General features: G+C 45.8%; 1 protein-coding gene across 1 annotated transcript in view; it reads right to left on the bottom strand.

Moving 5' to 3' along the window:
* LOC119436042 (DNA-binding protein D-ETS-3-like) overlaps positions 1-27216 on the bottom strand; it is a 180946-nt gene that overhangs the window by 25673 nt on the left and 128057 nt on the right. Inside the window, exon 5 of the mRNA XM_037702778.2 lies at positions 20491-20541. Within this exon, the coding sequence (XP_037558706.1) occupies positions 20491-20541 (51 nt within the window). The remainder of the gene's footprint in view (positions 1-20490; positions 20542-27216) is intronic.

Raw genomic sequence — 27216 nt, 5'->3', positions numbered from 1 at the left:
AGAGACAGGAAGAGAGCGGTGTGGATCAGATATCAAACAGGGATAGCCGATATTCTAGTTGACATTAAAAGAAAAAATGGAGCTGGGCATGGGGCCATGTAATGCGTAGGGCAGATAAAAGGTGGACCATTAGGAGGAGGAGGAGGAAAAGAAGGAAGGAAACGCAGGGAGGTCAACCAGACGCACGTCCGGTTTACTACCCTACACTGGGGAAGGGGTTTAAGGGATGAAAAGAAAGGAGAGGGAGGGAAGAAAGTACTCTCAGTGCGAACACATGCGGTTGTCGATCACTTCACGCCTACAATCGGTCACTGAGGCCAGTCAATTTCATTATCGGTAGCAATGCCCGCGTCGCTTTGTAAGCATGCGACGCGTGGGCCCATGGTCCAAGAATCTTTGCCTCTGAAAATGGTCTGCTGTCTAAACGGTTTAACACACTCCGAAGAACGTGCGCGGTCAATGTCATAAAGATCGCAAAAACACAACACGTGCTTGATCGTCTCTTCACAGTTGCATGAATCAGGTAGGTGTGTCGGACATTCCAATAAGGAATGAGTAGGCTTTAGTAAAAGAGTTGCAGAATGGGTGCCAAGGGAAGGGAAATGCAGTCGAGGACGGAAGAAAATTAGGTGGGGGGGGATGAAATTAGGAAACTTCCAGTAGCAAGTTGGAATCAGCTAGCGCAAAACATGGATAATTGAAGATCGCTGGGAGAGGCCTTCGTCCTGCAGTGGACACAAAAATACACTGATGATGATGATGATCATCATCATCATCTACGAGATAGTTAATGAAAGCTGCGGTGGTAATTGTTCCGTCACTGAAGTCTGAGCACACTTCCTTAAGCTGTTCCCTGTGACACGGCGTTTTCGCAAGTTTTACCGCAGTCTGTTATACAATTATCTACCTACTTTCACAGAAACTTGGTATGACATGTAGAATACGTCCTCGAATGCACCGCATTGCTCGTTTTTAGAGATAATTATTGCGACTAACGGTGTCATATGTATTTGTATTTCGGAAAAGAATTGCTCTAAGAATTCCCCTTGACATTTAATGTTCTGTAGAGGTGGAAAACAGTCTAGGCAAAACAGTTGAGCCGTCCTGCTGTCTTGAGATTGCGTATATAGGATGGGTAGTGCTATCCTTGCTGAGTGAGCGGCCGCTATACAGTGTCAATCTAAAAAAAAATCGTATTCGCTGTACGCAGTTATATTCACTATTAGGACAGCAGCAGGTTCAAAACGTCTAACACTGCATTTTGCGGAAATATTTCGGCGCGAACATGGAATGTTACTCTGGGATTAATCAACGGTCCGACTGATCACGGAAGAACCGGTGGTAAATGTACTCCACTTGAAAAGTTTTGCGCAACTGCTAGTAAGTTGCCGCACAGAACATCGTCGAATGGCAAAGACGTGACACGTGCGCGAATCCATTTACCCTTTCCACTTCCCCATTTGTATGCGTGGCTACTTACGGTCCTTTTCGCGAAGGGCGCCCATGGGTAAAATGCTTAGTGCATGCAAGCCTTGGAGCATATTTGAAAGCAATTATCTATACATTGCGGGTATGAGGTTTGTGCTAATGCATATAAATAATGGTTTTCAATCAGGGACTGAGTTGTAAGGGGAGAACAGAATCGATCATTATGCATGTCTTCGTTCATGGATGCGGGCAGCGCAAGAGGCGGGGAGGAAGAAAGCGAGACGACAAACACGGCGCTGATGTCTTCTCGCTTTATCTCTCGTTTCTTGCGCCGGCCGCAACCATGAATTTAAACGAATTTGCCCAATTCTCCGCTTTTTGGAATGTCTTTTTGGTATATCCAGACTTAAAAACCTACCTAACGTCCTATGAGATTTGTACCTGCGCCCGCGGTCGAAATTAGTAGACTGCTCGTATTTATACTTTGGCTTACGCTCCAAACACACAGACGGAGGGAGGGACAAGACGGCACGAGCGCAAATTAGTAGACTGCTTTTCTATAGTCTGTTACATCTGAGCACATCCAAAGCGTTGACTGCGGCGACGCAAAGGCTTTCCCACACGCAGCGACGGCATTTCTACTTGGGTGGAATATACAAGAAGCTCTGGTATACGCAGGCATTCGGTGGACGTTAAAGAGGCTCAAGTGTTAGCGCCTTGGGCTCTCCACTACGATATTAGACAGTTTTAGTATAGCGTACGCAACTAATAGCGTACGCTATACGCTATAGTACAGCGTACGCTAAACAGCGCACGTTTATTACAGTTTTAGTTGGCCTGAGAGATCTTCCGATTTCAGAGGCCATATGCCATCGTCGCGCCTATCTCTCGACTTCACCGATAGGTGGCGCTGACATATCTCGAAGGCATCTCAACAGATCAGCCGTAGATATAAGCAAGAGACGATTAGAGTACTGGTGGAAAAAAAGCAGGGAAAAGATGGATACGACCTGATCTCTTAAAATCATAGGTAGCGGTACAAGGTAAATTTTTGAAAAAAGACAAATAATGAGAGGTATACAAAAATGCTACATAAAGAACATGTATAGTATACCTGATTAAGTCAAGCAGGCTAGGTGACTATTTGTCGCCGCCCCGTTTCAAAGGGGATGCCAATAAATCATCATCATCATCGGTTTCCCTCGTTAGGCTTCGTGTCGTTCGAAACGAGAAGCGATCTCGAAAACTCCACAGGGTTATCCATAATACACTGTTGTCGAGGCGGCCCGAGTCTAAGCGACAGCCGTTTAGGCCCTCATTTGCTACGAACGAAGATAATTCTACAAAACCCATGCCAAATTCAATTCGGAGCGGGCAGCGGGGCCGCCGCCATGTTTACGTAAACTACGCAAACCACGCAAAGACGGTAACGCTAAATCTGAGAAATAGCGTGCGTACGCTATACGCTATGGGTCGCATAGCGCATGCGCAGTGATGATCTGCTATTTTATAACGTACGTAATGGCATAGCGTACGCTAAACTAAAACTGCCTATTCAGTTGCCCGCACAAATTGCTGGAATGCGGAATGTGCAGAAACTGACCATGCAGAATGCAACAAAGGCTTGCATTTTGCAGATGAACTTGGGGCCTACTAATTGCAGCTGTTCAGAGGAAGCTTTAGCTCGACTCCGATTTTTCCTATTGAAATACAGGTACGCAGAAGTACAATACGCAGCAATGCTTTTATGAGACAACCGCATGACCGATTTGAACGGACTTTGTTGCGTTTATGAGAAAATGTTACATTCTAGTGACGACAGGAAGCAGAATATTGATTTAGGGCTTGGAGTATATTGTGAAAATTCCCGAAAACTGTCAAATAAAAAAAATTGATACACGAAATTTTCAAATGCATAATTTTGCACCAAAAACAACTACCATAGTTTTGTAAACTGCATCCATTAGAGCACCTAAAGCGGACGAATCTTATTTATGAATTTACAGCTTCAGTGAAACTGTTAGAATGTTTACGAGGGTCTTGCAATTGTCCTACTCACATATTAGTGGTATATTCCAGAGCTGTGCATAATACATGAATTTTGTCCGTTTATATGTATTATTAGCAGAAGTTTACAGAACTGTGATACGGCTCTTTATTGGCGAGTTACAGTGTTCTGAACTTGATACTTGAGTTCTCTTTTTTCAAAATGGAAATTTCGAATAATTTTATAAAATAAATGACCGCCTAAATAAAAAGTTTCTTGCCTACAGTCACTAGATTTATCATTTTTCTTTTAAATGCAACCAATTTTTATAAAATTCAGTGCAGTGATTGCCGAGAAAAAACTATTATTCCATTCGCATGTATTTATACCTACAAGAGCGCCCTAGCTAAAGCTTCCTCTTAAATCTATAAGCTGCTGTGCGTAGGCCGCAAAGTATTTAATCTATTTCGCAATGTCCGCATTCTAAAAAAATCTTGTGGGCAGGTTGACTAAGGGTTGACTCCCTATATACGTGTTGCTTGTGCCGAATCACAGAGAGAGGTTCCGTGGAGGCACCTGTTTTTTTACACGGTGGAAGAACTTATGCGCCTCTGATCCCTTTTGCCGGATTGTCCCCAACCATTCTGCGATTAACGAGGAAATTCATTCCGTGACTCGTGAAGCCGGTGCTTTGTTGCACCGCGCTCGTTCCAAGGGTGCCCATGCGCACTATCTCATTCTTGGAAATCGAAGCAGCCGTGTTCCTCATAGCGAAGCTGTTAGATGAGTAGCCTGGCAACGTCAACTCACGTGCCAATGACTGCCGTATGATCGTCATGCTCTACACATCCTGGGCCCTTTACTTCTTCTTCTTCTTCTTCTTCTTCTTCTTCTTCTTCTTCTTCTTCTTCTTATTATTATTATTATTATTATTATTATTATTATTATTATTATTATTATTATTATTATTATTATTATTATTATTATTATTATTATTATTATTTCTGTTTTCCGTTCTCCGAAGTTCGGCAGTGACAGTGTGACTTGTCTTTGATGCTTCATTTTTCTGCGCGTGCAGTGGGGTAGTTGCGGCGTTTCCGAATATAGAAGAGCTCGGTATGAAAAAAAAAAAAAAAAAAGAAAACACAGGCGGAACTTTCAGCGCCGATACTCGCCGCGGCAAAGCGAAATACAAAATGCGAAACCTACTCCATCGATGCGCGTAAGCACACGGGGCGCGTAAGCGGCGTGGGAGCCCACGCCGTGCACGCGAGACGGGCAAGACGATCGCGTTTCGGGCGGCACCCGACACCAGCCGGAAGCGCTGCCGGGAGAAGGGAGTGCGTGCGAGCGATCTAGCCGTGACGTCACGCGACTCCATTAAGGGAGCGAGCAACGTCGGCAGGAGAGGGGCACCTTTTGGATCCGACTGGCGTAATCAGGCCTCATTAATGGAGCAAAAAAAAAAAAAAAAGGTGGGGGGGGGGGGGGGGAAGAGAAGGACAAGCAGGTCCAAGGTAAATGCGCGTCACGGGACGCCCGTATCGAGCGACCGCACGTGCCGGCGTGTGCCGCTCGCTGCACATGGCAAAAACGGAGACGCCACGTTGGTTATGCGCCCACTGAAAAAGTAGCTCCATAGAGACGTTAGCGTCGGAGACAGCAGTAAACGTAGCCTACGCTGGATACTGGAAAAAAATATTCCAATTTTCCTCTTCACGCAAATAGAACTAGCATTTGTCTTCATTATACAGGGCGGGGAAATATGGCATCACTTATAGCTTTTGTGCATTTTTACAGCGCGTATAGACGCCGCCATTTCAGGTAGGTGTCAGGCTCCTTTACCGTGTGTTTCACCACGGACGGCTCAACGTGGTGTACAGAAGATCGGCAGTAATACCCTACTACTAAGGCGCCAGATGGAGGTAGAATTCGTGAGAGAGAGAATAGCTTTATTTGCAAACGATTCCATGTGCTAGCTGTCGATTGGCGGTGACACCACGTTGTCATGCAGCGCGTGGGTGGTTGAAAAGTGCCCTGGGTGCCTGCCTTTCCTATCCTTGCTCCTATCCCTATCCTTGCTTTGATCCGTTCACGATCACTCATGTCTTGTACCTTGCTTTCTCCAATACTGTGCGCTCGGCAGTTTCCAGGGACGAATGCGGCGGGCGTCTAAACGTGGAATAGCGTTCTTGACGGGAAAATAAGGGCGCCTGTCTTGCGTCACCCAACTCCGTCATATGTGTGCCAATTTCCTAGTCTCATATTCAAGAGGCCGTTCTTACGCTGGAGCAGTTCGTAAAAAGTACGAGCCAAATTCCAATGGTAATAGAGAACATATTAGCGAAGGCAGCTGGCCAGTAACAAACAGCTCTTACGAAAGCAGAGCTTTCTGCGGATACGACCCCTAATCTCATTTCACTACCTCATTCTCTACAATCGTCTGTTGTGCTTTCTTTTTATCCCTGGCACTCATCCTGTGACTGTAGTAGATCGCCGGTTATCTGCCGTACGCGTTGCATGACCTGCAGTGCTGCACTCCTTCCTCTTAATTTAATTAACTTATCAGTTACACTCTCTTGATCTCTCATCTATACTAACGTCTTCCTGTCCCTTAGTGTTAGGCGCATTATCTCCACTTCCACCACTGGTTGCGCGGTCTTTAGCTTCTTCTGAAGTTTGTTCGCTTTCCTCCAAGGTTCTGGTAAATGCACCGGCTGCATACTTTTTTTTTTTTTAAGATATGTTGCTGGGCGAGTTGGTTCAAGTCTAGGGGTCACAGATTAGCGCGACGTGAAAACAAAGATCTAGTGGAGGTAGCAAGAAGGAACAGAGCGAGCACTAAACTTCAAATGTTGATTAGTAGAGCGATGCTACAGGAATACAACACCTGCGCATGCGCGCAGCGGTCACGTAAAATTCTTCTTTATCTCGCTGGAAACGAGTTCCAACTGTTTGACGCAATGCTGTAACGTTTTTAACGTGACAGCTGCACGCATGTGTTGCATTCCTGTTACTTCGCTCTACGAGCGCTCGCTCTGTTCTTTCCTACTGCCTCCTTCTAAATATTGGTTTCCCGTCGCGCTAATATGTACCCCCTATACTTCTTGTTCTTTGGAAAGATATTGGTGAGCTGCCCTTCGTAACTTGGTAGGGCCTACCATGTGGGATCCAGCTAAACTTTTATTTGTCCGAAAAATTCTTTCTCGGTATTAGTTTTACCTTCGACTACTTGGCACAGATGAACCTGCTGCTGCACCGAGTCAATACCAACAAGCTTCGGCGCATAATCATCTTTCTTTATACCGCCAAATATATTATTCACTCTGATTGCATGTGCGTGCTGAACAGTGTTAGATGACGTGTGTGCACATTATTGGCGCCGAATTTACGTCACCTGCGTTGATCCATGTGAAGCAGCTCCCCGTTCGAGCTGAAAGAGGGATGAAATACAAGTTCAGCGCTACCAATTTCTTGCGTCTCTCCGAGAGATCGAAACTTTATGATCAATGAAGGAAAAAAAAAAAAGAGCAACAGAAAAACTACAGGCGCCACTCTCTCTGTCCTTGCTCTTTGGTTACACCTGCTTGTGCGCCAAAATGTTGCGTTTCCCTCCGCATATACCCTTGGGCGCAATTCTGCATGCCCATGGCTGTGAGCCGCGACCCCAGCGTTGCGGACCATCCGAGGCTGAACAGAGGCGCCGGAGCTCGCAGAGAAAGCGGCCGCCTGCGTGTATAGCAGCGACTGCGGTCTTTATCGGGCCGGCGGCGTGCTCCCCTCCAGCTGAGGACGATCGCGGTGGCCGCTGGCGACGTGGGCCGCCTCTTGCTCTGCACGCGGGACACAAAGGAGAGCTAATGAGCCCCCTCTTCCCTCTCGCCCACCCCAGGAACCGATCCCCGATACGCTCCGAAGACTGGACGGGCGCCTGCGTTGGGGATGCCTGCGCATCGCTGCGCCGCTCTCGGCTGCTGCCGCTACCACTGCTGCCGAGCAGCGTAGCGTAGGGTACGCGCACGTTGCCCTTATCTCCCTTCGCGCGAGCACGGCCTGTTTCTCCTTCTCCTCTTGGCCGGAGCGTCTCGTTGCCGCAGGTTGCGTATCACTTTCCCTTTTGTCTTCTTTTTTTCTTCTTTCTTTTCCCTTTCTGTCCTTTTTTTTTTTTTGCGATGAACGGGCGACGTTTTCACGGCTTGGTTTTAGCATAAAACGGGGCCAGTGGGTATGCGCTTGCATGACCAACTTACTTGTATGAGTGAGATTGGCCACTGGTTTTTAAGCGCCAACTGGTTAGTTCACTGAGTTATAGCATTGTCTTCCCCAGATGATTAGGCAATTAAAACAGCGTCCGTTATTAGGAATATTTAGGCTTTTCCTGAATGTCAACGAGCTTAATGCAATTCTTTAATGTCTGTGAAAAGAGTGTTTTATAAAGCAAAATTAATGGCACCAAGACCAAAATTGCAACGCGCCCTTTGTCAAATTGTTAACGTCCACTTCAAAAGGCGTGCAAGAAGCTCTAGTTCTTGTTTACTTCACAATGACAACAATGAAGTAAGTAACAATTTGATAACAGTTGCAAACTGATGACGTCATTGAAATTACTCTACGTAGTACAGAAGAAGTAAATATAATTGTTTTCGTGGTGGTAAGGATATGGCCTCAATTCCGAAAACCTGATACCAAGTGCACGTTCAAAACAAACAGCCCCCTGAATTCGCTTCCTTGAAAAAATATGCACGGAATTCATGATAACATCTTTTTTTTGTGAATTCATATCCTGGACCGTGATATTGTAGCGATGCCATTCGTCCACCGCTCATAGCCGGCTCATCCTGTTGATGTGGGCGGAGCGTTGCTCTGACCATTGACGAAGCGCGAACAGCGCGAAAAACAATAGCATGAGAAAAGGCATCGCTATATACAAAATAGCGGCCCTGTTTTCTTTACACGTAAACTTGAGCATGAATGTCGGCTGCTGCGACATGGACGGATTCTTGTGTCTAGACGGCTGCTTGGAGAACAGTGCCAAAGCAGTTCGTGCGCTACAGCGGTCCGTCGGTGGCCAATCGGGATAGTGAAAATACCATTAGCGAGGGTGGCCTGCGAATGACAGATAATTACTAACAATGAGGAACTTTGTGAATTCAGAACCAGATGAACGCGAATAAATCACTGCGTAACAGACAATCGTTAACGTAACTTTTTGCCTAGCTACTTAAATATATACTGTTTCAACGCAAAGGTTTGTGTAAGAGTATAGATGAAGCAATGTTCCCCGTACACTTAAACTTTATCATGATTTGCACTAGAAAGATCCTTGAGGTCTAGTTTAAATATGAAGTGCCTAGTGTGCACCCCACCAGCGAGCGCTTTTGTAACTTCTTCGAGTCGCTGAGGAGATATCAGTAAAAACAATTTAACACAAGAACTGGTCGCGACTTACGAACAGAAAGAGAAAAAACGTTCTTGCCATCGCTAATAAAAGCAGCACATCGACAGCCATCGCAAGAAAATAAAACAAAAGGGTGAGGGTGAAGTCCGTAAAATAAAGCACACGAGGCGAGCAGACGAGCGGGAAAATAAAGCTGCAACGCAAAAGTAAAATACGAGTTTCAATGAACGTCTCTCTTGAAGGCGCCCAGGAAAATAAACTAAATTCGGACAACGAAGACGGTGACGCGCAAAGCAAAAATGAAAAGCGGCACGGAATGGAGTCGTCTTTATTAAAACGACTGCGGGGTCAAAGGAGCGATGTTCGCCGAGCAGTAGTGATGCAGTGTGTGAGCGCGCGTCGCCGCTCACAATGCTGCTGCTGCTGGCGTCGAGTTCAGCGTTTCTAGCACTCGTGTACGCGTGAAAAGAGGAACACGTACAAACAGAAACACAGACATAAAAAAAGCGTGCGAATTGAAAAGGGAACTTCGAAAGCAACGTCAGGCCGTGAAAAAGAACGATTCTCTTGCTCCGCCGACTTGAAAGGCGTTCGCATTTTGTTCGCGGTTAGTTTGCTTTATGCGATTATCTAGATATGACACTTATTAGATGCCACCGAGAAAGTCTATCTTTCTTTTCACGCGCACTGAAAACAGGAGCGAAGAAAACGATATGTTTCCGTTCCTGATGCGGTTGTTTGCAAACGCGCCGCAGTGACTTATGTACGCGCTTGCTCCTGGGTCGTTAAGTTTCTCTGCATCGCTGGTGGCACTGACAATGGTCCCAGTGTCGGCATGTTTCTCGAGTGCCTGCCCCGACAAAGGCTGCTGATACGGACTGAAACCCGAGTGCTCCGCGGGTCGCGGGGCGTTTCACTGGCAGCGCGATTGCGGTATGCGTTGTTTACGAACGCGATGTCAGACCGTCGCCGAGCTCTCGTTGATAGACGACACTTCACGGCCAGATATCTGCGCTTCTTGTGTGGTCAGAAAAGAAAGTGAGTTTTAATGTGTTTATAACCTAACGAGTCACTGGTTACGCCGAGGATTTGAAGCGGTTCAACAGCCAACGGTTCAATTCTCAGTTTCTATAAAGCACGATAATCTCATACTGAAGTTGTGGGCGTCTTTTCTCAATATTTTTTAGGACGTGAGAACTGTAATGACTTCCCACTCTGCCCATATAAATGCGGTGAAAGTGATTGTTGTTCTTTAGAGGGAGAAGTTCTTACGAAAAAGATAAATAACGGCTAGATGTCGGAGTGCTTCACTGAAAGTTAAATTGTACACCCCACTTTGTCGCGCTTGTTAAGCTTCTGTTATGAAATGTAAAGTCACATCTCAATTTTACACAAACCATTTTTAGTTACGACTACTTTATCCATGCCTCCAATAAAGATAATGTGAATATACATAGTAGTCTTGTTTCTTAACAACATATTAGACACAACGGTGCCACCGCCAGTCATATAACCGCCCAACCCCCTATGCACACGCACGCCCAATATCACCCTAGTGAAATGCGTGGTATTTCAGAAGTACAGGCTTACTAAGTCTGCTTGGGACAGACACATTTATGCCCTCACAAGGCGCCACCATCAGTGCTGAAAGTATCAACGTTTGTTACCACGTGCAACAATATGTTGTAAATGTACAAATTACGTGGGACGCCTTCGAGGATTTTCTGTGTTTGGACAACAACTCTTGTAGAAATTTTATCGATTGATCAGCTTAGACGGAAAATTTTAACACTGTTTTTTGCATCGCTTCCTAAGTGCTGCAGTCACTCATTTCATACAAAATGCAAGTTACCTCAATGCAATGCAAGGCCTCTGCGTGTCAGATTGCACGTGAATGAGTGCAAATAGCATAGCTATTCGCTGCAGATTACTTCGCTATCACTGACACGTACACGAATTAAGGGCAGTTTCTTTTTTTCTCTCCGGCACCTGGTTTTTGTCCCTCTTTCATTATCTCGTGGACACCCGCTTGCCAATTCTGCCAGTAAAAAATGAAGACCTTTACTGATGATCGTTCACAATATCGAAGAACGCGCTCTTGAGTTGGCTCAACCTTTAGCACGCTTGAAGAAGGCAGAACCCGCTTTACAGGAAAGAATTAGATGCAGATATCGGGAAACACTGCCGATTGGGCCACCTATTGCGAAGGTTAGAGATGTGTTACACATGCATTGCGTAGTGTATTTTGCATCTTTGTGCTGATGAATTCGAAAGTTAAATCGATACTAAGTGATGTTTTTGATGTGACGTATTTGCATTTCATAAAGAGATCGCCATTGTCGCCCATGTGACTTAGTTTTGTGATTTCCCAAAAGAGTTCTCATGCTAAAGTGGAGACATCAGCTAGTTGGTTGTACATATTCGAATGGCTGCAGCGCGAAGGACGCGGACAGATGTTAAGGTACATTGAAAACGACACGGTTCGCACCATGTCGTTTTCAATGTACCTTAACCTTTGTCGGCGTCCTTACGCTGTACCCATCCGAATTCACATGCATTTTCCTGCGCGCATCTTTCTTTGTTAAGCTAGAATAAACAGATAGGCGCAACTTTATGGTTTAAGGTACAATGGAATGAACGCACGCACGCACACACGCACATACACACGCAAACACACACACACACACACACACACACACGCACGCACGCACGCACGCACGCACGCACGCACACACACACACACACACACACACACACACACACACACACACACACACACACACACACACACACACACACACACACACACACACACACACACACACACACACACGCACACACGCACACACACACACACGCACACACGCACAAATGCACCAACAAATGCAACGAAAACAGGATAGGCACATGCACGCTCGGACCCACGCAGAGTTTGCACGTACACACGCAATGCGCTGAATTGTGCGGGAGTTCTTTCCGCCCTAACAAGGGCACCGCCAGCAAAGAGAAGCACAACAGCGCCTGACACTGCAGATTCTGACTCACTTATTTGTAGCCAGTGTCCGGCAGGCGCCTGACCGTGCACTTTAGATGTTTTCTACACGTGCTTTTCTTCCTCTCGCTCTGCTTGTCGGTTCTGGTACGCGTTGCATTCTGCGCCGGCACTTATTGTCGTTTCACTTCTCGTCTCAGCAGGAAAAGGCGGCCGATAGGAAACAATCGCATTGGCTCCTCCTGGCAATTGCATTTTCGCGCGCCGGCCTGATTCTCAGTTGTCGGCACTTCTCTTTCGTGTGCGCGCTTGCGCTCGTATCCCTGTGTCCGACTGCCCACCTTGTTCGTGGAACGCTGCATTCTTGTTCTTGCTTTTTTTTCTTCCCCCTTTACATTTTCTGTCTGCTCACCGTGGAACACCTGACTACAGGCCTCCATCCCCAATCAGTGGCAAATAGGTTAGACGTCGAGGGATTTTTTGTGTCCGCCTGTTATTCGTCTATGCGAGATACGCGTTTGTGTTACTCCTATCCGATGACGAACACAATCATGCGTTCGGGCAAGAACCCAGTCTTCGGAAGGAACCGGAAAAAGAGGAGGCGAGAAAAAAAAATGCAACTCAAGAAAATTTCTTCTATTGGCAGAAAAGAAAACCAGCGAGGTTCATTTGGACCTCAGTCGGTGGGCTGCTATACCATTTCTTCAGGCGCTGCTTGACTCCTACGTGTTGTTTGAGCTTGTGACTCCCACGTAGGTACTTGTGTGTTCTTCATTTTAAACGCCCTCGTTGCCACAAGTAATGGTTCTTGGATTTAGTATTTTGGCTAAAATGTTAATATTTTTTTCGAAGTTGCTTCTCTGTATTTTCTGGATGCGCACATTCAACGGCTTATGGTATCCAATCAACAAATCAATTGCTCAATCAATCAATCAATCAATCAATCAATCAATCAATCAATCAGTCTTTACTGCAACATTACGAGTTGCAATATTGTAGCCTGAAGAAGTGAATCAGAGTCTGATAAACCGCAGCTTTTGAATGTTTCTGTGTTTTATTCTGTCTTTTATGGCTTATATTCTAATACAACAAACGAAGACGTGCTGAAGTGATGAAAACCTACTGAAATTAAATATTTTCCAGAGATATGTAGCCTTGTTAAAGTTATTACCTCATAATGCCAGGGCATGCTTTCAAAGCAAAGAATTCACTTCTTCACTTCCTGCGCACTGTCATGGTCCAAATGATCACGCATCATTATTAAAGTAGAACATTTTACGGAACCAAGAATCACAAGATTCACGTCCCCCAGTGTCCTTGCCGTCATTAGTTTGCACTGCGACTTCGCAAGGTCATTTAAGTAAATGCGAATAAATGCAATGAATCTGCGTGCCACTTACGTCAATGACGGTCTGTCAGTATATTTTTTTCCTCGAAATATTCAAGGATTGAAATGTATGGTTTACCAAATAATGGAACAATTAAATGGAGAGTTACAGTAAACGTGCACCTGGACCAGTATTCACAAAAAGTTATTATGCACTAAGATTGTTCCTAAGAAAAGATGCCAGCCAATCGTGATGTCTGAGATATTGTTAGCGAAGGCAGCCGGCTGATGGCAAACAGCACTTACGAACAAATAGCTTTGTGAGCTATAATATTTTACAAATACATCTGTAACTATAATATAGCTGTTTGTGAAACAGCTATTTCACAAATAGCCTGAAATATCTGTAGCCATTGCACTTTTCATATATTTTGAAGACGTAACTCAACGGTCACTGTGGTTTAGTCCGAGCTCATTTTCGCTCTGCTCGCCGCGATCCTCACCTCTAAGTTTATGTGCCACGTCTCAGGATCGATATGTGATTGCTGTCTTTCTTGCAGTCTCGACAGCTAGGAGGACTGAAATCACCTTTCCGCATAACAAGCAAACGTAACTGATCCAGTAGTGCTGAAAAGAGTGCTCTCCAGTATACAATTATTGCATATCATATAGATGTACATTTTTTTTTATTTTCGTGTATTTCTTCATAGCACGTGCATAGCAATCATGTTGGGCTGAGTTTGGATAACGCTGACGTAGACGAGCCATCGAGTAGAAATGTTCGCGTCGGACTGAGGATTAACCCTTGCACATCTCTACTGCACAAAAAACACATGTCGAAGTTACGAACTTTAACGCAAGAGCAACTGTTGCAACAATGAGAAAGAAGGAAATAATAAATTATTTTCTTAGCATCTGTAAAGATACCGTGTGCACCGATGTTTTAAGCGAATTCCTCAATAGCGCTACAGGGCCCGTATTCACAAAACGCTCTTATGCTAGAATTGTTCGTAAGAGAAAATTCCAGCCAGTGCTCATGCTGGACATTTTATTTGCGAACGCTGCGAGTGGATAATTTTTTCTCTTCGACCTTATTGGTTATTTTCGGTGAATATATGGGCCCGAATTCACAAGGCTTTTCATTCGTGAAAGCTTCTTGCCACTGACCAGCCGCTTTTGCTTACGATATTTGCAACATCAGGATTTACTGGAATTTGCTAAGTGGGCGCAGTGGGACGACTGCAAGGATCTGTGCCAGGGCTCTTCCCCACACTCTGCACGTTCTAACCCTTTCGTTTTGACCCCAGTTCACACTACCCTACCTACACCTGCCAAGTGAGGTGAGTTTATAGGTGACAGCGTCGTGCATGAGACAGCTTTATTCATTGTCTGTCCGATTTTTGTAGCCTTGAAGTGTTTCACAAAGCCTGCCTGTGTTGGGCGCTATGGTTAAGCATGTGGACGACTGTAGAGCATTATTCACAAACCCCGTTTTACTCCTTCCTAAATAGCTGGCACATTTCTGCAGTTACTGCGGTATATTTTCCCCAGACATGCACGAATTCGCCATTCCCGCCTCTGCAAACTCGTATGTCGAAGTTTTCGTTTACAGATATCGTCGCGCTTAGCTCGAGTGCTCCTTTCTAAATACATGGGAAAGGAGGAATTGTTTCCTCGGCAACTACTGATGCAAATTTGATGAGGTTTGTTGCATTAAAAAAAAAAGTTAGAATCTAGTGACTGTTGGTAGCGAAGTTTTATTGATGTCGTCAATGTTTTATTAAAAATTGGTAAAAATGGAAAATTCTTAGAAAACAAAACTATCATGTTTACAACTCCGTAACTAAGCATTGATAAGGGATATCAACTTTTTGTGAATTACACCTAATAGTACATTTAAAGTGGACAAAATTGATATATTACACATGGCTCTCAATAAAACGAGTAATATATGAGTAGAGCTCTCGCAAAACCCTTGTACACAACGTAACAAGTTCACGTAAGATATAAATTCACATATCAAATTTGTCCGCTTCGCATGATCTAATGAATGCAGTTTACATAACTGCGATATCTCTTGTTGGTGCAAAACTTCGGGTTTCTAGTTTTTCAAACTTACGAATTTTTTAAAATTCCTTTTTAAAATGTCAGGCCCTAAATCGAAATTCAGCTTCCAACAGTCACTAGAATTTAACTTTCCGTCTGAAATGCCACATCTCATTAAAATCAGACCAGTGGTTATCTCATAAAAACTTTTCTGCGTTTCACATGTATTTGAATAGGCGGCATCGGAGTTGGGCCCGAGCTAAAGCTTCCGCTTACAGCGAACACGAAATAAAAAAAGAGTTAATTGCGAAAGAAAGTTATAGTAATTACAAAAATACAACAGTCCGTTCTTCCGCATTTGTGCTTTCTTTTAGTTATTCCATGCAGTGCAGGATACCTTCAGGAGTTGCGAGGTCAACAACTTCTGAAGTGTTTCATACCTGCGCTCCTATTGCGGAAAGTGCTTAGAATTGTATACGGAAGCTCTCTTATAAGGATGAACAAGGCCACCCTTACTGAACGCTTCCATCGACGGACACGCGTAATTGGTCCGCCAAAAGTACACATCTAAAGTGTACGCAAGAGACGAATTAAAGCAAATGTCTTAAGGATTATGGACCTATGCGTAAAAGATGAACACTGAGAGGGTGATTTTTGCACGAAATAATTAAGAGCGGTGATTGTGTAGAATCATTAAGGGAAATCATTCATGAAGCCGCCATTAGTGTCTCGCGAAATGTTCCCATTAATGACATCGCAGTGTGTGCCACCATTTGTCTTAGTGCTCTTCAAACGGTGCCATCATTTCGCAACTCACAGGAACGTAAAAAGGAATTATTGTTCGTGACTTTTTTCCCCCTCCTTCTTCATATATATAAGCTGAGAAAAGCGATTTTGGTTCGATACGAGATAATGCGACTTGTGCTGATGCGTGTAACCGTTATTATGTCTCTTTGATTTCTTTAGATAACGAGGCAAATACAATTTTTCAGCGAGCGCAGGAGCCGCTCTGGAATCGAAAAGTACCTCAGCCTTAATCGGTGTAGTTTTGTTCCTTTTTATGTGCGCAGTAACTAGCTCGTGTATCGTTCAGTCCAGGAATGATGGTCAACGAGCCCGAAGAAACTGCCACATATGAGTTCAGTAAGATTTCCTGCTTCCAGAATGTGACCTGACGGCGTAGACAAGCTTTCAGTTCTGAGTAACAGCAAGAGCTGAGTAACGACAAGGCATGATTGCTCAGCAGAGGAGGAAAAGTAGTGCAGAGGTTATGAACGCTTCGGTTTCGGCACCTGCTTCCCGCGGTTTCCTTTGGCTTGATCTCTTCATGTGAGCCGTTTGCGTAAACCAATTAGGTATCCAATTAAAAAGTGGTGCAGTGACATCCGAGAACAGCTTGTTTGTATTAAATCAACTGAAATTGTGGGCGTCTGAAATATAAGAAATAGCAAGCGCTCGCCCACGGGACACTCACAGGCCATAATGAGTCGACTTCCCCAAAAAAGATGTTTGGGGCGAACCAACGTGCAATGCGACATGACTGGACGGCACACGCGCTGGCACCATTCTCCCAACGCTGACGCGTACGCGACGAGACGCGTCGACGCCAGGCGTTCTTGGATGTAGCTGCGACTACACAGTTTACATCATGAGGAGTTAAGCTCATAATTGATAGACAGCGCTGAGATACCATACGTCAGATTTTATAGGACACAACGCACACTGTGCCGTCTGCTCATCCTTGTATCCTATGGGAGTTAAAACGCACTCTGCTTACTAAAAGCTTCCTGGTCAAACACACTCTGACGTTTCAGCGGACGCGCTTATTGATTACCAAACATTCCGACGACCGCCGCGAGTCACTTGTTCCCGTAGCAGTTTTACAGGCGTCGATAAAAGCAGCAGCTCGGCGGAGGGCGAGCGGGCCGGTTTGGATGAAAGGGAGCATGTGTAACGCTCCGGATCGAGCGGAGGAGAGACGGGACGGAGTCGAGCAGCGCCGACCGGGTCGTCCAGCGGAGCGCGAGCGAGAGGCGTCCTGGGCGGTGACAGCGATTTGTTGGCGCCCGACGTCGTCCCAGGAGGGTTTTTGCCGCCGCCGCCGCAGCAGGCGCGGCTGCGGGTCGACCCCTGTCGGCCTCATGAAAGTCAATGAACGTGCGGTGGCAAGCTTTGTCGGGCGTGCTGCGACGACATCGGGTAATCAAAAAGCTCAGGTCGGGTGAGTACCGCGGGACACCCTTCGGGGACACGTCCCCCTCCCTTTTTTCCCAATGACCCCGCTTATCGGCACCGCGACAACTGCGCACGCTTGTGTCGGGCAACCCCCGACCCGACTGCCGGCTTTTACGCCCGCGCGGAGGGAGAGCGAAGCAGCTTGCAAAACGAAAAGAGAGGCGTGAACAAATTCGAAGCGATAGCACACAAAGAAGCGCGACAGAATTGGCGCGAGTTAACCGCACTGTTTTGCAGCGAGAAGCAGATGACACTGGCGCTTCTCGAATTCGCTCGGCTGAGAGGATGGGGAGTGAAATTTGCAAGTTGCCTAGCCCAGTTCCCGGTGTTGCTGCGCATCGAAGAGCGCGGGCTCGGCTAAGGAAGGAACAGCGGAGCGCTGGAGGTGTCGACATGACCGCACATGCTGCCGCGACTTTCTGGTCGGTCGAGCGGCGCGGCGGCCGATGGAACCGTGTCGCTTGCCGGCATGCTGGCTTCCCCGCACTCATTCCAACGACGGCCCGTCTGCTCGCTTTTTAACAGTTGGATTTGCTTTTCCGAATAGCGAAAGCGTGTTCTGAGCTTGGTCTTAGTTTTCGCGATTGGGCTGGGGAAGCTTTGTGTAGCTGGTCGCTTGTCCGCGTGTCTTGGTTCTTTGATTTTTGTTTTCCTTTATCTTTGAGCTAGGGTAATATAAAATCAAATCTCGGGGGCGAGACCATCGGAACAAGCTTTAAGGCAATATTGGGCTGCCGCAAAATCATGTCCTTCAGATCACTTGTTCCACAAGGTCTGAAGGTAAGCATTTTGTCGTACATTCGCCGTAGGAGCTGAGCTGCACTATTTGTGCCTTAGGGTAATATCCGACGCTAGTTGATGGGCACTATGCACGAGAGAAATTTAGGTGTTCTTGTGTGCTTCTCTAAAGGACGAAAAACACCGGTACTGAAAAGGTGCTTTAGGTGCTCTGCTCACTGAGAACGTTAAGCTTGATGTCGTAAAGACAGATGCATGACTTGATTGGGGTGCTTAACTTTTTTCTTTCAGATATTCCACTGACTGACTAAGGCTGGAAAGGAAGGTGGTGTATTTTGTTCTTTTGACCGCGTATTTTTTACCCGCCATGAATAAGATTTAGGATTTTATCCGCAGTTTTGCTCTCTTATATTACTCTTCTTTCCTGCCCTTTCTTCTGTGTACGGTCGCCAACCATACGCTTTTTCACCCAACCACCCAATATATCTTTATCCATTCATATTCTCTCTATTTCACAGACTAGTTCATGCCCATCGGTTTCACGTGGTCTTGTGCGGTTACGTACTGTACGATGTAAAAGCAGGCGCGTAAGACGTCTTTGGTGGCTAGACTTAGCCTCAGAAAGTATCTGAAAATTGGCTAGTTTTGGCTACACACTCGTCGAAGCACCTCGTCTGAAGGTAATTGCTGTGACGAATGATAACTGCTGCCACATTGAAGAGGAACAAACGGTGCTGCATGTCTGCATGGTGCTGTCAGAAACTTTCCTGTATAATGCTATACCGCAAACGCCTACAAAGTTTTAAAAAAATGTTGCTCAAATGCAGCCCCTTCTGTTTCTTACCAGCACAGGTGAAGCGAGAGTTTGCCTATACTTGTACTCTGAAAGAGAGCCACGACAGCTAAAATCCGCTCACAGCTTAATTCCTTTTGGTCAGTTATTACTGCGAAGCTGTTAAGGGCTAGGTTCCAGGAGATCGCGTCCGTGTACACCGGAAGTAGGCAACAATCTTGTGGCGTATCGTTTTATGGCGTCTCGTTCACTTGGTATGTACCAAAATTGGCATACCAGGGTACGAATGTATGACTAACATGACTATAGGTCATGACATCAATAACATCACATGGTCGTCAGTTACGTCACGACTAACGATAAGAAAATCACGTGTGGCGCATATCCGCATTGGATATGCGAGTATGGGCCAGGGACCACAGATAAAGAAAGAAAGAAGGAAGGAAGGAAGATAGGAAGGAAATAAAGAAAGAGAGAATTGTCACATATTTCTCGTAGGCAGAGCCCGCACACTTCATTTACACTGATTCTGAGACACATGAAAACACAAAAACAACACGCAATAAGAGGGAAATCCGTGATGCGGTAACCATCTACGTGTCTGCGGACTGTCACACTGAAGGCTCAGCCAGCCAGTCACATGTAATTCACGTATACGCTGTAACTCACGTACTCTGATTACAACTAATTAACTTCATTCGAAGTCAGACCGTATACCAAGACATTGGGACTGCAATTATAGTTGTAGCACCTCGCCTTTACAAGGGTAACGCATGTGCCAATCCTGCAACGTTCATCACGTTCTCCGCAGTTCAGTCATGTTTATTTTCCTTCATCAAAAGAAAGGAACAGCAGCATAATAGCAGTTACCTACAGCATCTTGACGAGGCGGCTGCCCCCAAGGTTTCACAGCAGTGTACAGAAGTATAGACTTGAATATTAGCTACTACAACAACAACAGCGTACGTTCGGATAAACATACAGCAAGAAAACGAAAACGCAGATATACGTAGCGGTAATGGGGGTAGATCTGCTAAAGTTTGAGTACTCATAGAGTGAAAATACGACAACGAAACAAAACGAAAAGTAAACAAAATCTACTGAAGATGAATGCACAAGCGTCTCCGAGGGAGAACTACCAGTGCAAAACGTAGGCATGTTTATATGTATAATTCACGAAAGCCCTTGAAGGTATTGAATTCGGTATCTATTGTATATTTTTCATAGAATTCATGTGGAAGTATACTGGACTACTGTTCAATGGGGCTAAAATGAAGTTTCATGGCGAAAATGCTTATTATACCTGATGACAATGATATACGTAAAATAGCGCGAAAGAAAAAAAAAAGTTGTTGTTTTTTTTGTGAAGGAGAAGCTTGCATGCTTGTAATTACTTTGACTCACGTTGCGAGTTACATTTGTTAACATCAGGGAGACGCAGGTCAAAGCTGTCTTTTTTTTTTCGTTAGTTTTTGAAAAGTGACACGCGCAAAACCTTTACGTAACGCCATAATGTGTGAATAAGAGTAAATTAACTTGTACTCACCTTGTGCTTGAGTTGGAGATGGTGATCCCCATGCGGCCTTGTACGACGTTTCTGGAACGAAAGGCGCAGCATAGAATACGTTATTTAATCCATTTCTAGATTACAGCACCCCTCTTTGTTTGAAGAGGTGATGTCACAATTGTTCACTATGCACACGATGCAAAGCATTCTTGAGCATAAGAAATGCAATTCACGCTGAAATACATTACACATCACTATAGTTATTACTGACCACTTTCTTTAAATGATGGCTTTGAAGAATTATGCACCATAAGACAATCCAAAAGGTAATAGATTTACATAATAAAGCTCGAAAACACACGACACTTTAAAGTACGTAATGCGATCCTGTTCGCGCGAGTTCGTCAGTTAGTCATCTTTCGATCGCACATGCGCTCCCCCACAGTTATGTATGGCATACGGAGTCTGGAACTGGCTTTGTCACGTCAAACCTCAGAAAGAAGAAGATGGCATACGGAGTCGGTTGTCTTCGTTGGCAAGCTTTGTACCGAGAAATCAACCTAATCACTCCGAAATATTGAATTTATCCTCGACACAGCGAACATGAAAACATCGGCTCTTTAGAGGCTAAGCTCATCGATATGATAAATGCGGTTCAGGCCATCGTCTGTAAGGGGACCGTCTACAATAACACGAACAGCCATGGCCATCGCAAGTAGTTTTGCAGATGCTATTGATGTTCATTGTGCTTGATGCAATTTATTGCGCTTAATAAGGTCGTTACAAATCTAATCAAATTGTACCAATAACCTGTGCACTATGTATGAAAAGACGAATATTGTCGTGAAATTTTCTGGATACTTTGTGTGCCGGCTGACTACTCATTAGTCGTTCTCAAAATAGCTTTGCCAGAATACGCTCCGCAAAGTAAAAGCAGGCGACAGAATTTACTGCTTTTACGTACTGTTTGCAAATAATGATTACGAAGACAGAATTGTGTCATTATTGTTACAGAAGCATAACTTTCTTTCGATTTTGATGCGAGGGCTGTGGCATGGTGAATTGTACATTATTTCGTGCATCTCGGAGTCGCGTCTGACCGTCACCGCCTTCATGTAATCTCAGTAACGCACAGTTATGTCTCGTATAAAAGCACCGCTGTCAAGCAATCCTGCATGGAAGACAGGACTTCATTTATAACTCGCGAGAGCACGGCAGACTTCGGAGCTATAAAGTCGAGGCTGAATAAAAGCAGACGCGCGAACCCTGATTCGTTTCTTGGACCTACCTGACGCGTTGTCTATTGCACTCTGTATGTTTGGAGGACATGGCAGACTTAATAACATAAATGATTGAACGGAGCGCGTTTGGAGAATGCAGCCTTGTCAAGCATTTCTTGACTGCGTGGTTTCTGAAAAAGCACTAAAGCCTTTGACGACAGCCAATAAAGGTGAGTGTGAAATTGCCGAAAAGGAGAGGCTTATAATGCGAATTTAACGAAGCACAATCGCGTAAAACATAATTTCGACAAAGGCTTGCCGGTGATGGCGAAATTTCGTTTCACCCATCATTCTAGCGCAGCATTACTTTTGTACATCTTTTCATGTTTTTATCCCTGTTTGTCAAAGCGAGATGAGAGTGAGAGAAAAAGTGCCTGAAAACGCAGCTACGGGTTCATGCATGGTAGAGAGGAAAAAAGAAAGGAGTACATGCTTTTATCGGCGTTTTTTTTTATATTTCTTCTGTCCCCTGTTTTAAAGAGTGATTCGAGATTTGTTTTGCTTTTTGCATAATAAAAAAAGTGGTCAAGGCAAATTTTCTGACGCTTGTTTTCTTTTGCGACTGTCAGCAAGGCTTGAATATAGATGGCCTGGAGAAGACAGAATTGACTGGAAGGAGGTAGAAAGTAAAATAAAAAGAAAAGAAAGGAAGTCCGTGAAGACGCCGAAGGCGGTCTCGAGAAGAAAGTGAAGGAAATGTGCGTATCGATCGTGCTTCCAGCCAGTAAAATCTGCTCCGAGAGAAGGCACTCGAGGCGCTCGTGTGTATCGAGCTGCGAGCTGCGTCGCATCGACTCTCTGGTCCGCGGACATCGGCTGTGCCTCCTGGCTACACACGTCTGCCTACGCCATTTGCCTAGTCCCATTTCTTTTGCGCGCGCTTCCTCTTCTACGGAAGCAGGCCTTGGCTCTTCGGTGGTATATAGTGCCAGACTTGCGCAACCGCGAGCTGCCGCTTTCCAAGTGGCGGTGCCAATGTATGCATTTTGCTCTGTGCAGAGAGCCTACATAACGTCTACGCACGGTCCGCACGATGATTTCTTAGAATGCTACGCTGACAGCGAAGTGGCGCGTTGCATGCAAAATTTACGTTGCGTTCTGCTCGTCACTCTTCTTTCACTTCATTTTTTTTTTCTCGCCAATCCGCACTTTTGCGCTCTTGAACGACGCGTACTCTTTGGGAAATTCTCTCTGTAGACGTGCTTGGATAACAGAGAGAAATAGAGAGAGGCGAATAAAAGAAATAATGCTGTGTCTTTGCACGGCGGACAGCGCTTGCTTCACGTTAAGACAGTGAGGAAGCGTTGCGGAAGTGAATTCTGCCTCAGTATAGCGTTCACATAATAAAACGCATATTACTGTACTCGATGTACGTGTGGGATTAAATGAAGATCAAACAGAAATTTGTTGTCCGTTTCACTGAAAGGAATGCGAAGCGTCACAGCACACCGCAGTGACTTCAAAGTTAGCTTCATTCGCACCTGGGGGCACGCCGCGGTAAAGCCTCGCACCAGTCCACGCAGCACTATATGTAAAGTTGAAACGCGTAACGACATGGGTAGCCAGGCCAGGAACCTGATAATAATCTTAAAGCTATATCTATCAGCATTCACAGTGGGAATAAAATTAAGCGCTTGGTTTCTGTACTTCAAATAGCAGCTGCCATATTTCGCGTAACCCGTAACAAACCTTTAAGGTCATCAAGAGTGTAGACACTGTAGAGGGACCTCAACGCTCAACTAGTACAGTATTTTGGTTGAAGGAACGAATACCCCGCCTATTGTGTCTAACATGGCTCGTTAATTGCAATAGGTGGTAGTCACAGGACAAAGAGAATCAAATGAACAGAATATTGAGTCCATCACCAGAAACCACGTAAACACTACGCGCAATTATGTAATCTTTAGAGCTGCAACCATGAGCGCTGCCACTACAGCGGCAGCTGTGCTTAGCGAGCGTTGTCGTTATCAAGCCGTGGACATGAATATCCGCTGTAAAACCTGCTCACATATGCCACCATAGAGCATGCATGTGAAAGAAAAGAGCTTGCATATTTAACCGTCAGACTTATGCGCATGCGACGTCATCCAAAGAAAGCTACGAGACTCTTTGCTTAAGACTGAGAGCAAATGAGATGTACTCGTGGTAGCAGAGGCGCACCCACGTCATCTGGTACTGCTTGTTTACACATTCACGTCACAATGCGTTTATGTCATTTACATTGAGTTGACACGTACTGTATTACAACGTGTAGAGGCCGGTCACTCATTGCCATTTTGGCCTTCTGACAAGTCTTACCAGATTTATTGTTCGTCTCGCAAGGAATCTTGCCGCACACAGGAAAATATCTACAATTTCACTGTCAGACTTAGCGTTCCAATGCTTCTAACGCCAGCGTGTAGTTATCCGGGAAGCACGCGCGTCGAGCTGCATAATATCTTCGTACGCTGTATAGCCGTTTCAACTGAACTGCCGTCGTGCAACCGCTATGTTTGAGGGAAATTCAGGGAAAGATGTTAAGCGACGAGTAAAAACGAGCAAGAAATGCTTGTATCCTTCGGCACCTAGGCTCTTATTGCGATAGCAATTATATGGACACTCCAAAGCGGATTTCTGCCGTCGGCGTCGCCGTCGGCGTCGCCGTCGCTGTCGCCGTCGCCGTGAGGTTCCGTATGACGTCAACGGCGATGAAATCGTCGCCACGCGCCGTATGCTGTATGTGCGAGTGAAAGGGCGCGAGGGAAGCGCGCTTTCACGGGGAGCGAACGCACGGCGGAGAACAAACGCGCGTTCTGCGCCGTGCTCCATGAAGGGCTGCAGAATTGAGCGTCTATTTCCTCCTTTACAATTACATATATATAGAGAGAAAACGCGACTGCTTCCGTCGAGCGAAAGGCCGTGGGGGGAACGGGAGGGAGGGAAGGGAGGCGACGTTTAGCTGCGGCACCAAATTTCTATTTGTATAAAAACGTTGCGAGGCGAGAACGTGGTAAAGACTTCCGACGCTGCTCGACGAGTGTCCCGTTCTGATCTCGTCGAAAACCTCCGAGCCGTCCCCAGAGGCACCGGCAACAGTCACCAACGCCGCGCGCGTTCGGTGCGAACGCGGGCAACACGCCGACGGCGTCGACAACAGTTCTGCGTGTTTCTGGTGCTGCTGCATGTCCAAGTTTATACAGCTGATAGAACTACTATGCTTACTCCGTATAGCTCTCTACTAATTTGCTATCGCAATTGATGCTTCACCTTTCGGGTGGAACTACGACAATTTTTTTTCTTCATGTTCACACTACGAATTAAACTATAAATGCAGGAAAGGGAATGTTTGTTCCCTGAGGGGTATGCTATGTCGCACGCTTGATGCCATATAACACATCTTCCTGGACTGCTGGGAAGCCGTGTTCTTTCGAAATATTCTATAAAATATACCATTTTCTTTGTTCTTTTTGTACAAGAATATGCTAAGAAGCACATTTGGTCTTTGCGTGGGTTGCAGTATCAGTTACGCAGCAGCTTTCTTTAAGTTTTCTTCCTACATATAGCCCAGGGAAGGGGGGAACATCGTCCATACAGGTGCTCCGTAAATTTGTGTGTGCGTGTCCGAGTTATATATACATTTATTGGGCGGGTATCAGCCCCTATCACGAAAGTGTGCTTTTCGACTCAAATCACATGTAAAACGATGAAGACGCACATTAGTTCACGTAATATAACGACAACAATATTGTCCCGACTGGATGCGTCAATCAGCTCATCCTCCACGGTTTGAAAGCTCAAACCGCTGGACGAGAATGCAGGGATTAGTGACCTAAGAAAGACAAGTACAAAATATGTGCAACAGTCATGCATGATTTCCTGAACTAAAAGAAAAAAGAAAGAAAAGGTATTTGCATATTTTACTGCCCCTCCATATAGTTCTTGATGAGAAAATTACTTCCTTGGCCAGCCTAAACAACAAACTATAGTCTGCGCGCCGGCAAATGCATGTCGGGGGCGTATACAGACAGTAACGGTCATTTTTGAGCAGGCGCTGCTAGCGTAAGCTCTTTCCACTCGGTAAAACAAATCTATTTCAGGTGCGCGCACTCATGCACACGCACGTGCCGGCGCGATAGTTGACAGTGTTCAAAGCGCAGCAGTCGCACGTAGGCTGTTGCGCTGATCGCGCCACTCGTCGCGTTTGCGCCTCTACGCTTGCCTTGAATCGGCGCATGAAACAAACGCACAAACAACCAAAGCTCCTGGTGTTTTACGCGGAGCCGATGTTTGCGAGAACAAAGAAAGCACCGGTCAGCGCTAATGGAGATCGTGGCGGCTGACTCGCTGGTGCGCTCTTTATTCTCTCCAGCGTCTCGCCGCTCCGCCTCGTGCACATGACGCCCGGTCGTGCACTCTGCGCGCAGTTCGCTCGGGTGTTTCGCAGGTCGCGTTGGTTCGGCGGGCGCGTGGCCATTAGAGCGCGTCGCGCTGCGTGCGACCCGCATGTTTTTTTGTCTGTTTGTTTGTTTGCTCTCGGAGCGTGTCGCGTGCGAGCGCAGGGTCCGGCTCGTTTTCGCCGCTTCGTCCCGTTTCACGCGCGCCTCGGCAAGTGCACGCGAAGAGCCTTGGCGCTCTGGTGTCGCCCGATTCGTATACATTTCGGCACTTTAGGAGTGCATATATAGCGTGTGTTTCAGCTTGTTTCGACCCTTTGTAACGGCCGAGGGGTGCAATGAAAGCGTTCGAGCTGCATGTAAAGATAGGTAAATGGAGCTTCGTGTGTCAGTGGAACGAAGCTGAAATTAAAAGTCTCCTACGCCGATAAGTGTAATAAAAGGTCACTCGATTTATTCAAAGCGTGGAAGTTATAATAAGAAGCAGAAAGAAACCTGCTTGGTCTTCACCTGAAGACGGCCGTATGTTGTAAATGAATAAAGAAAAAAAAAACACCACCCATTCACTCACTCGTCGGGACTAAGGAAGAAGGGATTGGTTTCGTGATTTGCAAAGATGTACTTAGCCAACTTTCGAATATAAGGTATTATGTGTTCTAAGCAGACTGACCCTTGCCGTAAATCAGAAGCTGTATGGCGTGCTCGTGCGCATCCACTTTGCTGATGCATACGCGTGAGGAAAGTGAAATCTGCGCAAGCCATGAATTAAAGTGCGCCAATGCTCGCATGCCTAAGGACCTGCGTTGCTTACTTTTAGTTCTTTTTTTTTTGCATACTGCTTCGCGGGCCCACTGCGGACTGTAAACCTCGCGACATCGTGATACTCGGCAAAACAGCATAGCCGTTAAGCCATCGCGGCGTTTCTTTTCAACGAAGGCAACGTCCGGTTGAATTCTGTCAAGACTGCAGCGAATATGTCACGTGGGGAACCGGGCGCGCTGGCTGTCCTGCATTTACTTTCATTGTGCAGCGGTCGTAAACAAAAGTTGAAGAGCGTGCGCATGGCGAGCTTTACAACTATATATGTACCATCAACGCGTCCCCCAACGCTG

Source organism: Dermacentor silvarum, chromosome 1 (genome assembly GCF_013339745.2).
Source record: "Dermacentor silvarum isolate Dsil-2018 chromosome 1, BIME_Dsil_1.4, whole genome shotgun sequence".
In the NCBI taxonomy this organism is placed as follows: domain Eukaryota; kingdom Metazoa; phylum Arthropoda; class Arachnida; order Ixodida; family Ixodidae; genus Dermacentor; species Dermacentor silvarum.
The sequence above is the reverse complement of the archived record's forward strand: the minus strand, read 5'-3'. Positions and strand labels throughout refer to the sequence as shown.